Source organism: Anabrus simplex, chromosome 1, assembly GCF_040414725.1.
Source record: "Anabrus simplex isolate iqAnaSimp1 chromosome 1, ASM4041472v1, whole genome shotgun sequence".
Classification (NCBI taxonomy): Eukaryota; Metazoa; Arthropoda; class Insecta; order Orthoptera; family Tettigoniidae; genus Anabrus; species Anabrus simplex.
This window is the reverse complement of record NC_090265.1, coordinates 958,544,249-958,557,645: the sequence shown is the minus strand read 5'-3', so window position 1 is coordinate 958,557,645 and position 13,397 is coordinate 958,544,249. Positions and strand designations below refer to the sequence as shown.

The following is a 13,397-nucleotide window of genomic DNA, read 5'->3' as shown; positions in this document are numbered from 1 at the left end:
TGGTGTGTAGTGATACTGAGAAACGTAATTTGCATGGTCTATCAACATCTGAAATTTACCTGTGGGGTCATAGCCAAGATGATTAGGAGGTAATAATGTGCTGTTATCTACCAAGTGAAAGAACTTGAGCAGTAACTGAAACCAATTACTAGGAAACATTGCTGAAAACCATGGTGCATGCAGAGGGATGTTCAGACCAATAGCAACTTATGTTTGGTTTCCTGATTATTCCTATGTTCAAAATAACATACATAAATGCCTTCACTTCAGCCACATTTGTCTCTTTCCACTGTTTGAGTCTACAAGAGGGTGAAATAGTTCCACAAGACTGTAATATTTGCTTGGCATACCTATTTGTTAGGACCAGGAAGTCACAATATGTAAATGAATGAGTAAAATTATTACCTGCATTACCGTCTTTTATTTCATCAAATTTACAGCCAGGTATTTCATATGAGTCATTACGATGTGCAACACTGCCAAAATTCATTGAATGATTTTCACTATCACTATTGTCGTCAGTATCACTATTTTCACTTGGATACACATCGGACTCACTACCATTCAATTCTCAGAGCTCACTGTCCTTTTCTTCATCAGATTCCAGAAAAATAACTCAGAATTTCTTCATCACGTCCAGTACTTGTGGATGCCATTGTTTGTTTACATTTGATGTGTGCAAAGTGTCAAAGAGTATTGATTTGTTTATATCCATGGACTTTGGAACAACAGATACAGTCAAAGAAAAGTTAGCTTGAACTATCTAGTTGGTCATGACACAGATAAAATCTCATCTGTCTTCTAAGTAGAAGCTAAGTCAAGAAATCCGACAATATGATTAGATCATATCTGGCAATTTTGGCCATTTTACTAAAATACTACCAGATCGTATTTGGCATTCTAAAGGTTAAGACTAAGTCATCGGCATAGGCCAAACTGCTTACTACATTTCCACCTAACTTAATCTACCCCTGTCACTTTATACCCTTCAGTAGATGATCCATGCAAACCATGAACAACAAAGGTGAAAGATTACAGCCTTGAGTAAACCCTGAAAGTACCTTGAATGAAGAACTCATTCTGCCAACAGTTCTCACAGCATCCAAATTGTCAACATAAATGCCTTTGATCGTTTTTAATAATCTATCCTTAATCGCATAGTACCCCAGTACGACTAACATACAGTATATATAAATTTTTTTCTATTGGCTTTACGTCGCACCGACACAGATATGTCTTATGGAGACGATGGGACAGGAAAGGGCTAGGACTGGGAAGGAAGCAGCCGTGGCCTTAATTAAGGTACAGTCCCAGCATTTGCCTGGTGTGAAAATGGGAAACCATGTAAAACCATCTTCAGGGCTGCCGACAGTGGGATTCAAACCTACTATCTGCCGAATACTGGATACTGGCCGCACTTAAGCGACTGCAGCCATCAAGCTCGGTATTAACATATTTTACCTCAGTACTGTGTCACATGCCTTCTCTAGATTTACGAAACATTAAAAAAAACCTCTCTATTCCTCTCTTAGCATTTTTCAATTACCTGGCGCATAGTGAAAATCTATGATTCTTCAGTCTATCAAAACTAATTTATGAATAAATAAACTTAGAAACTACCAGAAAAAGAAATAACTTCATTAAGAATTACATGCTTTGTTCTTGAAAGAACATCATCAGATTCTATCAAATCACATTCAAAGATATTTAGAAATGTATACATATTTATGTTCAAATTCTGTTAAAATGCTTAAATACTTGAAATTTTGAACTTAATGCAGCAACAGTGCTGCCTCACTTCTTACTAGTCTAGCTATGCTAGATGAAGGACTTCTTACTGGTATACTGAATAATGAAATACCTCAATAGTCGTTGCAATCCTTCCAGTTCCCTTGCTTATAGATCGGTACAATTACTGCTTTTGTCCAATCTGAAGGCACCTTACTAACATTGCATGCTATTCTTATTACTCTATAAAGCCATTTCATCCCTGCCTTCCCAGTATAAGACTGTTGTCTTATCTTAAATTACGAAATTAACATCTTTAACAGTCTATCAGCTTTATTTTTTCTTATCCTCCAATAGGAGTATTCAAGGAAACACATTTCTATTTTATTATAAAAATTGAACTGTTTATTGCTCTACCCTCAACAGGTTTTGGGCGCATTGACTCAGTGCTCCGGAAAGTGTAATCTTGTGAACTTGTGACATGCAGCTTGATACTACAATTTTAACCAAGGACATTCTAATAATTTTATGTTAGACAAACACCTATATTGATATCCTCTTTTTATGATTTGTAAGAACAATCAGGGTCCTGATTATTCACCATACAGGTTTGAGTTTGAAGCTGATGATGTCCTTAATATGGGCGGAACATGTCCCTTGTAACATGTTATAATAAGATTTAATTCTTAATTTACTAGATCTCTTTGTATTGAATAGGTGGATATTAAAAATAACACTTGTATTTATGAAGTCATTTTATGTCGTCTATCCGCGGGTCCAGTGAAAACCATATCTAAAATTTTTCGAGATGAGAGGAAAGTAGTGGGTTATAGAACAATATTTTCTGGTCACACTCTTAGACAATGAATTGGAGGTTATACTCGGCCATGTGCGACAGCGACAGAAAGACTTTGGCTGCCATTTTGAAAACTTCAACCATATCGAACTGATCAAGTCAAAACTCGAAAGTGCGAGTTCAACATTCGTGATCTCTGCACGCTTAAAGATGCAGATGCCAGTCAACTTTCTGAAAGATTTTAACGTTGTCTTTGTTAGAAAGGAGTTTCACTTGTTCCGTATCCATACCTAGGCTATCACAAGACAAATATGCACCACGCTAGTCAATTTCACATGATTATGTTTGTAATCCAGGTATAGGCTACCGTAACATGCGACAAATATTCGCTATACTTCCTCACTGTACTACTCAACATAAAATAAATTTCTAACTTCTGAATGGAGTGAGAAATACAAGCACAAATAGACTCACTGTGTTATTCAGCAATCTTGCTGCTAACTGCGAAGCAAAACTGAACATTCTTGAGGCTAACAGCTTGCTGACCGAACGTGCAATTTATCCTGTGAAGTTCAGGAATTTAAGGCTGTTTCCCGTTATCAAGGAACTGTGGCGACGGATCTTACCCGAATTAGAAATCACGTTTGTTTCACAAGGGATGACAAATAACATATTCAGGGCTAGGAAAAAATGTGATCGTACTAAGATGTAATAGAGAAAATTTGTGACGTTAAGGGAGACATTTTGATATAGATTTCTAAGATGTAATAGAGAAAATTCGTGACGTGTTAAGGGAGATATTTTGATATAGATTTAATACGGTGAGAATCGGTACTTCGAATTTACGACGTGCAAAGCTGGAAACGTGTTAATGAGGAACGCACTAACGTGGTTTCACTGTGTTCAACTTCTGAGTGCAATGCACTTTTATATGCCGCACGTGTGGTTCCCACAATAATTTTCTATCGAAAAGGAGCCCAAGAAATTGGTGTCAACTACGGCAAGAGCGACATTACCTAAATAAAGCTCAGGATGCGAGTGAAGAGTGCGCTTCCGGAAAAAGTTTACAACAGATGTCTTTGGGGTTTGAAAATGAAAGACATGTTCTAAAGTCCACTGTTCCACTCTCCTAATAGCTTTCTGTAATTGTTGCTCTGCGACTGCCATATTGTGAGAGCTATAATGCAGAGCAAAATCATCCACATATAGCGACGGTATTCTGCTGAACCAGCAACAGCAACAATATTATTTATTACACACCATTATTCTCGTCATTGTACGGTATTGAAAACAGCTTTAGCACTAAATTTACATAAGGAGTATTTTATAACACCACTTATTCAATACAATCCACTGTTTTTTTTTTGTTTTTGTTTTTTGCTAGTGGCTTTATGTCGCACCGACACAGATAGGTCTTATGGCAGCGATGGGATGGGGAAAGCCTGGGAGTTGGAAGGAAGCGGCCATCGCCTCAACTGAGGTGCAGCCCCAGCATTTACCTGGTGTGAAAATGGGAAACCACAAAAAACCATCTTCTGGGCTGCCGACAGTGGGATTCGAATCAATCCACTGTTGCGTGGTTAAATGAACATAGAAACTACTAAATTTAAAGGTACATGTTTCGCCCCTTTTTTACTGGGCATCAGCCTTATTCAATCCTAAAACAAACATTAGTCTGAGGACCGTATCCAATTTATATAAACTATACTGTTGAACTCTTAATAGTATCGACACTGTGGTTCATTATATTTACAGTACAAAGATACTTGAAAAAACATTAAAATCAATTTAAAAATTATTAAAATGTTCGTCTAAAAGAATTTTGTGTCACCGCATGATACAACACTAGGAGTAGGAACACCAAACAAGCTAACGCTGCTGAAACAGTAGGACGTACATAATATTTGGTGAATGAAACATCCATGTTCTTTTCTACAGTCGTCTACATCCACAAGGGGCATTACGTTTCCATGAGATTGTCATAGGGCCAATAGTTCACTCTTATGAATAATTTTAGCCGCGATTCTTACCAACAACCCAATGTCTACTAGCACTCGTTATTATACGATGATTTTTACCCAACATATTATGATAACTTAATCCATATCATCTTCAATTTGACTACGCATTTTTAACCCTTATGTTTTTTGAAAACAGATCTCACCTCAACATGCACGTTTTGTCATACTAATCCTATCCATTGATGCCTTAGGTTCGATACTCTGGTCCCCAAGTGTTGCTTATTGTTCAAGCATTTTACAAAGAGGATCCATTTCAGATTCAGACATGAATTATTTTTAAGAAATAATAAGACACAACATTCTTTTAGACGAACATTTTAATAATTTTTAAAGTGTGTATATGTTTTTTCAAGTATCTTTGTACCATAAATATAATGAACCACAGTGTCAATACTATTAAGAGTTCAACAGTACAGTTTATATAAATTGGATACAGTCCCCAGACCAATGTTTGTTTTAGGATTGAATAAGGCTGATGATGCCCAGTAAAAGAGGGGCAAAACATGTACGTTTAAATTTGGTGGATTCTATGTTCATTTAACCACGCAACAGTGGATTGTATTGAATAGGTGGTGTAATAAAATATTCCTTGTGTAAACTTAGTGATAAATACTGTTTATGGCAATCGCGAACAGACTCCATTCTCCTGAATATAGTATTGCGAATATGCCCTCCCGATTCAGACACGGAACAGACGGAGAGACAAAAAAATTGCAATAAATACTGGCAAGTTACCTCGGAATCTCCACTGATGCAGGACTGAAAGGATACCGTATTGCCATGTGGTGTCATAGGCCTTTTCTAAGTCAAAGAAAACAGCCACCAAATGCTGCTTGCGTAGAAATGCATCCTGGATAGAACTCTCCAGGTGTACCAAGTGGTCAATGGTCGAGTGAGCAGCTCGAAAACCACATTGGTACTCAGATAAAAGCCCCTGTTTCTCCAGATACCACACAAGTCGGCGATTTACCATCCTCTCAAATAGCTTATGGAAACAGTTAGTAAGACAAATAGGTCTGAAACTTCCTGAATACTTCGGATTTTTGTCAGGCTTCAGGACAGGAATTACTATGCCTTCTCGCTACTGAGACAGAAACTTGCCCTCTAGCCAGATTCGGTTCAACACACGAAGAGGATATAACACCAAGGTGTTTCAACATCTGGTTATGGACATTATCTGGTCCGGGAGCCGTGTCCTTGCAAAGCACCAAGGCGCTGCGAAGTTCCCACTCCGCAAAGGGCACGTTATAGCCCTCTGACGCTCGAGTGGCAAAACTGAGGTGATGACGTTCTGCCTCCCGCTTCAGAGTGAGGAAATCATGATGGTAATTCCCAGAGCCAGACACATCAGCTAAATGATTAGCAGTCGAGAGTGGTTCAGTGACGACACTGCCTGCAATGGAAATTCCCGGTACCGGTACTGAAGATGATCAATGTATACCCGAAATAAGTCGAAGTTTAGTCCACACTTGAGATGACGGTGTATGTGATGTCATAGACGACACATATCTCTCCCACGAAGCTTTCTTACACTGCCAAATAAGAACTCGTGCTTTAGCACAGAGTTTTTTAAATGTTACCAAGTTGGCCACAGTAGACTGCCTATAATATTTATGAGCGCGACAGCATTCTTTGATAGCTGGTGCAATTTCTTCGTTCCACCAAGGAATGAGTTTTCATCAAGGAGTCCCTGAAAACAATGGAATGGACTCCTCAGTGGCAGCAAGAATAACCTGTGTTACGTACGTTATATTGCTGTCTACGCTCTGCCTGGTCATATCGTTAAAGACAGCTAGGGATGTGAACTTTGGCCAATCAGCACGTTTAAGAATCCATCAAGGAGGAGCCTCGACGGATTTCTGTTTCAACAAAGTAAGAACAATGGGAAAATGGTCACTGTGACAGAGATCATCATGTGTATTCCACTGAAACAGGGGAACCAATGTTCGGCTGCATAGACTAACATCTATGCGAGAGTATGTGCCATAATGTCCACTGAAATGAGTTGGTTCACCTGTATTCCAAATACATAAATCCAGCTCTCTTACTAATGTTTCCAACTCCCTTCCCCTGGAGCAAGGTGTTTCAGTGCCCCATACAGGCTGATGGGCGTTAAAATTACCCAATAAGAGGAATGGAGGTGGAAGCTGATCTATAAGATCAGTGACATCATTTACATTAAGAGGCTGGCCTGGTGGAAAATAAACATTACACACTATTGCTATGACAGGCAGCGGAACTGCTACTGCCTCCAGCGGGGTTCTTAGTGGAACCTCTTCGCTTTAGGTATCAGAATGGACAAAAATGCCAACGCCAGCGGAAGCCCGGTTAGCATAATGTTGTTCTGTCGAATATAGCCGAAAATTTCTTAAGACTGTATGATGACCTGGTCTGATATTTGTTTCCTGAATGCAGACTATACTCAACGAATACACAATAATGAGCTGGCACAACTCAGCAAGTTGTTGTTGAGTCATCAGTCCATAGACTGGTTTGATGCAGCTCTCCATGCCACCCTATCCTGTGCTAACCTTTTCATTTCTACGTAACTATTGCATCCTACATCTGCTCTAATCTGTTTGTCATATTCATACCTTGGTCTACCCCTACCATTCTTGCCACCTACACTTCCTTCAAAAACCAACTGAACAAGTCCTGGGTGTCTTAAGATGTGTCCTATCATTCTATCTCTTCTTCTCATCAAATGTAGCCAAATCGATCTCCTCTCACCAATTCGATTCAGTATCTCTTCATTCGTGATTCGATCTATCCATCTCACCTTCAGCATTCTTCTGTAACACCACATTTCAAAAGCTTCTATTCTCTTTCTTTCTGAGCTAGTTATCGTCCATGTTTCACTTCCATACAATGCCACGCTCCACACAAAAGTCTTCAAAAACATCTTTCTAATTCCTATATCAATGTTTGAAGTGAGCAAATTTCTTTTCTTAAGAAAGCTCTTCCTTGCTTGTGCTAGTCTGCATTTTATGTCCTCCTTACTTCTGCCATCGTTGGTTATTTTACTACCCAAGTAACAATATTCATCTACTTCCTTTAAGACTTCGTTTCCTAATCTAATATTTCCTACATCACCTGCCTTCGTTCGACTGCACTCCATTACTTTTGTTTTGGACTTATTTATTTTCATCTTGTACTCCTTACCTAAGACTTCATCCATACCATTCAGCAACTTCTCGAGATCTTCTGCAGTCTCAGATAAAATAACAATATCATCCGCAAATCTCAAGGTTTTGATTTCCTCTCCTTGGACTGTGATTCCCTTTCCAAATTTCTCTTTGATTTCCTTTACTGCCTGTTCTATGTAAACATTGAAAAGGAGAGGGGACAAACTGCAGCCTTGCCTCACTCCTTTCTGGATTGCTGCTTCTTTTTCAAAGCCCTCGATTCTTATCACAGCAGACTGATTTGTATACAGGTTGTAGATAATTCTTCGTTCTCGGTATCTGATTCCTATCATCTTCAGAATCATAAATAGCCTGGTCCAATCAACATTATCGAATGCTTTTTCTAGATCTACGAATGCCATGTACGTGGGCTTGTCCTTCTTGATTCGATCTTCTAAGATCAGACGTAAAGTCAGGATTGCTTCACGTGTTCCTACATTTCTTCTGAAGCCAAATTGATCTTCCCCCAACTCAGCTTCAACTTGTTTTTCCATTCTTCTGTAAATAATACGTGTTAAAATTTTGCAGGCATGAGATACTAAACTAATAGTGCGGTAGTTTTCACACCTGTCAGCACCGGCTTTCTTGGGAATAGGTATAACAACATTCTGCCGAAAATCGGATGGGACTTCTCCTGTCTCATACATCTTGCACACTAAATGAAATAACCTTACCATGCTGGTTTCTCCTAAGGCAGTCAGTAATTCAGAGGGAATATCATCAATTATTAATTCCAGGTGCCTTGTTCCTATTTAGGTCACTCACAGCTCTGTCAAACTCTGACCTCAAAATTGGGTCTCCCATTTCATCAGCATCAACAACCTCTTCATGTTCCAGAACGAAATTATCTACATCGTTACCTTGATACAACTGTTGGATATGCTCCTGCCATCTTTCTGCTTTGTCTTCTTCCCCTAGAAGTGGCTTTCCATCTGAGCTCTTAATATTCATGCACCTAGATTTCCTTTCTCCAAAGGTTTCCTTGATTTTCCTGTATGCAGCATCTACCTTTCCCAGGACCATACAGCCTTCAACATCCTTGCACTTCTCCTTCAGCCATTCTTCCTTAGCTACCTTGCACTTTCTATCCACTTCATTCTTTAATCGCCTGTATTCTTTTCTGCCCTCTTCATTTCTAGCATTCTTGTATTTTCGTCGTTCATCAATCAGGTCTAGTATCTCCTGAGTTATCCACTGATTCTTAGTTGATCTTTTCTTCCTTCCTAACATTTCTTCAGCAGCCCTACTGACTTCATTTTTCATGACTCTCCACTCTTCCTCTACTGTGTTTCCTTCGGCCTTTTCATTTAGTCCTTGTGCAACATGTTCCTTGAAACAATCCATCACACTCTTTTCTTTCAAGTTGTCTAGATCCCATATTTTTGCATTCCTTCCTTTCTTCAATTTCTTCAACTTCAGATGGCATTTCATGACCAACAAGTTGTGGTCAGAGTCCACGTCTGCTCCTGGGAAAGTTTTGCAATCCAACACCTGGTTTCTGAATCTCTGCCTAATCATAATGAAGTCTATTTGATATCTTCCAGTGTCTCCAGGTCTCGTCCACGTATACAGCCGTCGTTTGTGGTGTTTGAACCATGTATTGGCGAGGACTAAATTATGGTCAGTGCAGAATTCAACCAGCCGACTTCCTCTTTCGTTCCTTTGTCCCAATCCAAATTCTCCTACTGTGCTACCTTCTCTTCCTTTGCCTACCACTGCATTCCAGTCTCCCATCACAATTAGATTCTCGTCACCTTTGACATATTGTATTAAATCTTCTATCTCCTCATATATTCTTTCAATTTCTTCATCATCCGCTGAACTAGTAGGCATATAGACCTGCACTATTGTGGTGGGCATTGGTTTGGTGTCTATCTTGGCGACAATAATTCTTTCACTATGCTGGTCGTAGTAGCTTATCCGCTGCCCTATTTCCTTATTCATTATTAAACCAACTCCTGCATTACACCTGTTTGATTTCGTATTGATAATTCGGTAGTCGCCTGACCAAAAATCCTGTTCTTCCTGCCAACGTACTTCACTTATACCAACTACATCTAACTTTAGCCTATCCATCTCCCTTTTCAGATTCTCTAACCTACCACAACGATTCAAACTTCTAACATTCCACGCTCCGACTCGCAGAATGTCAGTATCCATCTTCTTGATGATCGCCCCCTCTCGTGTAGTCCCCACCCGGAGATCCGAATGGGGGACTAGTTTACCTCCGGAATATTTTACCCGGGAGGAAGCCATCATCAGTACATCTTTCATACAGAGAGAGCTGCATGTCCTCGGGAGGTGGTTACGGCTGTAGTTTCCCGTTGCTTTCAGCCGTGTAGCAGTATCAACACAGCTAAGCCATGTTGAGTATTATTACAAGGCCGTATCAGTCAATCATCTAGACTGCCGCCTTTGCAACTACCGAAAGGCTGCTACCCCCCTTTCGATGAACCATTCGTTAGTCTGGTCTCTCAACAGATACCCATCCGATATGGTTGCACCTGCGGCCTGGCTATCTGCATCATTGGGACACGCAAGCCTCCCACCGCGGCAAGGTCACATGGTTCGCAGAGGAGGAACTCAGCAAGATGCCTATCATAACCATTACAATTCCACTGTAACAGTGCCATAGTGTGGACTAAAAGGGAAGCATGTTAGGTTATAAGTGGCAGATGCTTTAAAACCTAAGCACTAACTTCAACATCTACATCCGTAGATGTAATGAAAGCTCGATGTCCATCCCGTCATTGATGGACGAGGGGACTGACACCCAGAACTTTGACGCATTTGGGGGGCGGGATGTCCTTCTACGAGGGGAGCACACAGGTTTCGGAGCTGGCATACCTGCTGGCGCTGATGCATACCCTCCAGATGGAGGGCATGATATCCCCTTCAGTTAAAAAATTACGGGTGTGGCTGATATGCAATGGCGGCTGATATGCGAGTACATAATGGTAACTTTGCTTTGGAAGAGTCATTATATTTCTCCGAAAGGTATTGCATGTATCTGTGTTTTTGCATACACGTATTAGAAAACAGCATCTTTTGTCACACACTCTTTCAGTTCAGGAAGTTCACTACTTCGACGATTCCCTACCAGATTTAATATATTTGCCCAATATTGAATATGTTCTTTTACAGGCATGTTATGTTGTTCTAAGTGTTATATTTTGTGCTTTGACAGACTGATAAACCGATAAACAACATTCCTGAAACTCACACAAAACTCTACAGTTGCTCGGTTATACTCTGTAGCTCTTGCAATCTCCAGCACCTTAAACACCAGTAATAAGCATGTTGGAGTTCTTACAAACACTCCAGCACCTTAAACAATATGCTGAAAATGCTCTGGATTCTTGTGACAATTTCAGCAGTAAGGAAGTATACTAAGGGTAATTAATGAGTATGCAACAAGACTTTTGGCAGATTTATAAAATACCTTAATAAACTGCGAACTGAACAAGCTAACACATAATTAAAATCAAAATTAAAATTACCTCTCTCAATGATCTTCTCAACCATATGATTGTTACCATTAGCTTCCTCTAACTTAGCTGCAGTAGTCCATATCTGACGATCCGTGGGAATATTTTCACGTGCTTTGTTTAATACTTTTCGAGCATTTTCATATGTTTCTAACCTGAAATCAAAATATAAATATAACAATCTCTACTTAAGTCAGGAAATTCATAATGCTATTGGCTGCAATGCAACTGTTATGGAGTTCATGATCATCACACAATGGAGGGTATAAGGTCAGTGCAAAAACATCAGCCATTAACCTTGGCAAAACAACTTACAAATTGTACAAAATTGTGTTGATTATCCTCCCAATCAATACTCAACACAGTATTACATTCAATTAAGATGAAATTTTAGATAAGACATGTTTCGACTCGACATAAGGTCATCAACAGTTAAATATATATAATAAACTAAAATCATTACACACACAATATGAAGTGGTTTTAAAAAGTTTTTTCTTAAAAAACATAATGAAAATTAAAAATATAAGATGGTGGTCATTAAAACAGTTTTTGAGCTGGAGGCCTTTTAGTTGCAATTTCTTGTTGTTCCCTGATGCAGTTCAATTGATATCTGTACACTGTTGACTTAATTATTATGTTCAGTCATCGGCTGGCATATGTAAGTTGTTATTGAAGTTGAACCATCTGTTTTCTAGTCTGTAAAGTTGATAATAAAAATCAAATTAAGAATTTAAAAAATGGTGACAAACAGAAAACATTTAAGGTACTGTATGTTTTGATGAACGAAATTAATTTTGTACAATTTGTAAGAAGTCAACCCTCAATACGGATCTATCATGAGATTTAGAGTCGTAACTGGCAAAACGAAATCGATGTGTTACTTCTCACATCAATCAACTTCACACTCATCCTTATGAGGCTATAAGTATCGGAAAGGAACACGATCAACTTTAGCCGTAGTAAATTGTTCTTTAATGTGACAGTAAATTTTCTGATGAAGTTCTCTTGTAATTAACCCTTAGAGTGCCGAGGAGCATGATCGTACTCCTCTCGACTCCCGCTAAAATTGCCGGGAGCCCGTTTGCGCTCTTCTCGCTAGTGCCTTAATAAGCACTAATTACCGAGTCTTGTTTTTTTTTTTTTTTTTGGCTAGTTGCTTTACGTCGCGCCGACACAGATAGGTCTTATGGCGACAATGGGACAGGGAAGGGCTGGGAGTGGGAAGGAAGCGGCCGTGGCCTTAATTAAGGTACAGCCCCAGCATTTGCCTGGTGTGAAAATGGGAAACCACGGAAAACCATTTTCAGGGCTACCGACAGTGGGGTCAGAACCTACTATCTCCCGAATACTGGATACTGGCCGCACTTAAGCGACTGCAGCTATCGAGCTCGGTGCTGAGTCTTGTTTCGCTGATGTATGTTTTATGAAGTGTCACTGAGTAGCTAGTGAAAATGGCACCAAGGCATGATGCTGACGGTGATGTGTTCGCGAACGATGATGAGTTTGTGGAATATTTGAATACCCTATAATGGGAGTGATTCTGAGAATAATGACTCGGAAAGTGGCAGTGGTGAGGTTATGGCGGGAATCACACAAGTAAGTGCTGCGAAAATATCTGAGAGCTTGGAGAATTCCAAACTTCGTGATGGAGCAAATGACGGTCCTGAGAATGAGGATAATGATGATGATTATGATGGTGATAACAGTAATGCTCCTCAAAGATCTGGGTTTTGGGAGGTTTTCGTAGGAAGTGATACTCGTTATCACGCTGCACCTGTCTACTCGGAAAATCCGCCTTGCAACGCGAAACCTATTTCATATTTTTATCTCTTCTTTACTTAGGCTCTGTGGCAGCTAATGGTGACAGAAACGAATAGATATGCTACTCAATTCTTGAGGTCAGCACAACAATTGAAGCCGAAATCCCATGTAAAGCAGTGGCGGCCTGTTACTCTAAAGGAAATGAAAGGTTTTATTGCTGTATTGCTAGAATGATTTCAATAAATACTAGGCAGATTATCCTGGGTTTCTTTTACATCTGACTATGAGCAAGAACACATCATAAGACATCCTGACACATCTTTCTTAGATGAGTACCTATGTATTTCAGGTAACTTTTGTAGGTCTGAACTTAAAAATATAATCTGCTCCAAGCTAATTTCCCAGGAAAAAACAT

At 39.5% G+C, this 13,397-nt stretch overlaps 1 protein-coding gene across 3 annotated transcripts in view; it reads right to left on the bottom strand.

Annotated features, from left to right (window-relative positions):
• Prp6 (pre-mRNA processing factor 6) overlaps positions 1 to 13,397 on the bottom strand; it is a 323,443-nt gene that overhangs the window by 171,742 nt on the left and 138,304 nt on the right. For all 3 annotated transcript variants that reach the window (XM_068225312.1, XM_068225311.1, XM_068225313.1), the window contains exon 12: positions 11,231 to 11,373. In XM_068225312.1, coding sequence (XP_068081413.1) covers positions 11,231 to 11,373 — 143 coding nt within the window. The remainder of the gene's footprint in view (positions 1 to 11,230; positions 11,374 to 13,397) is intronic.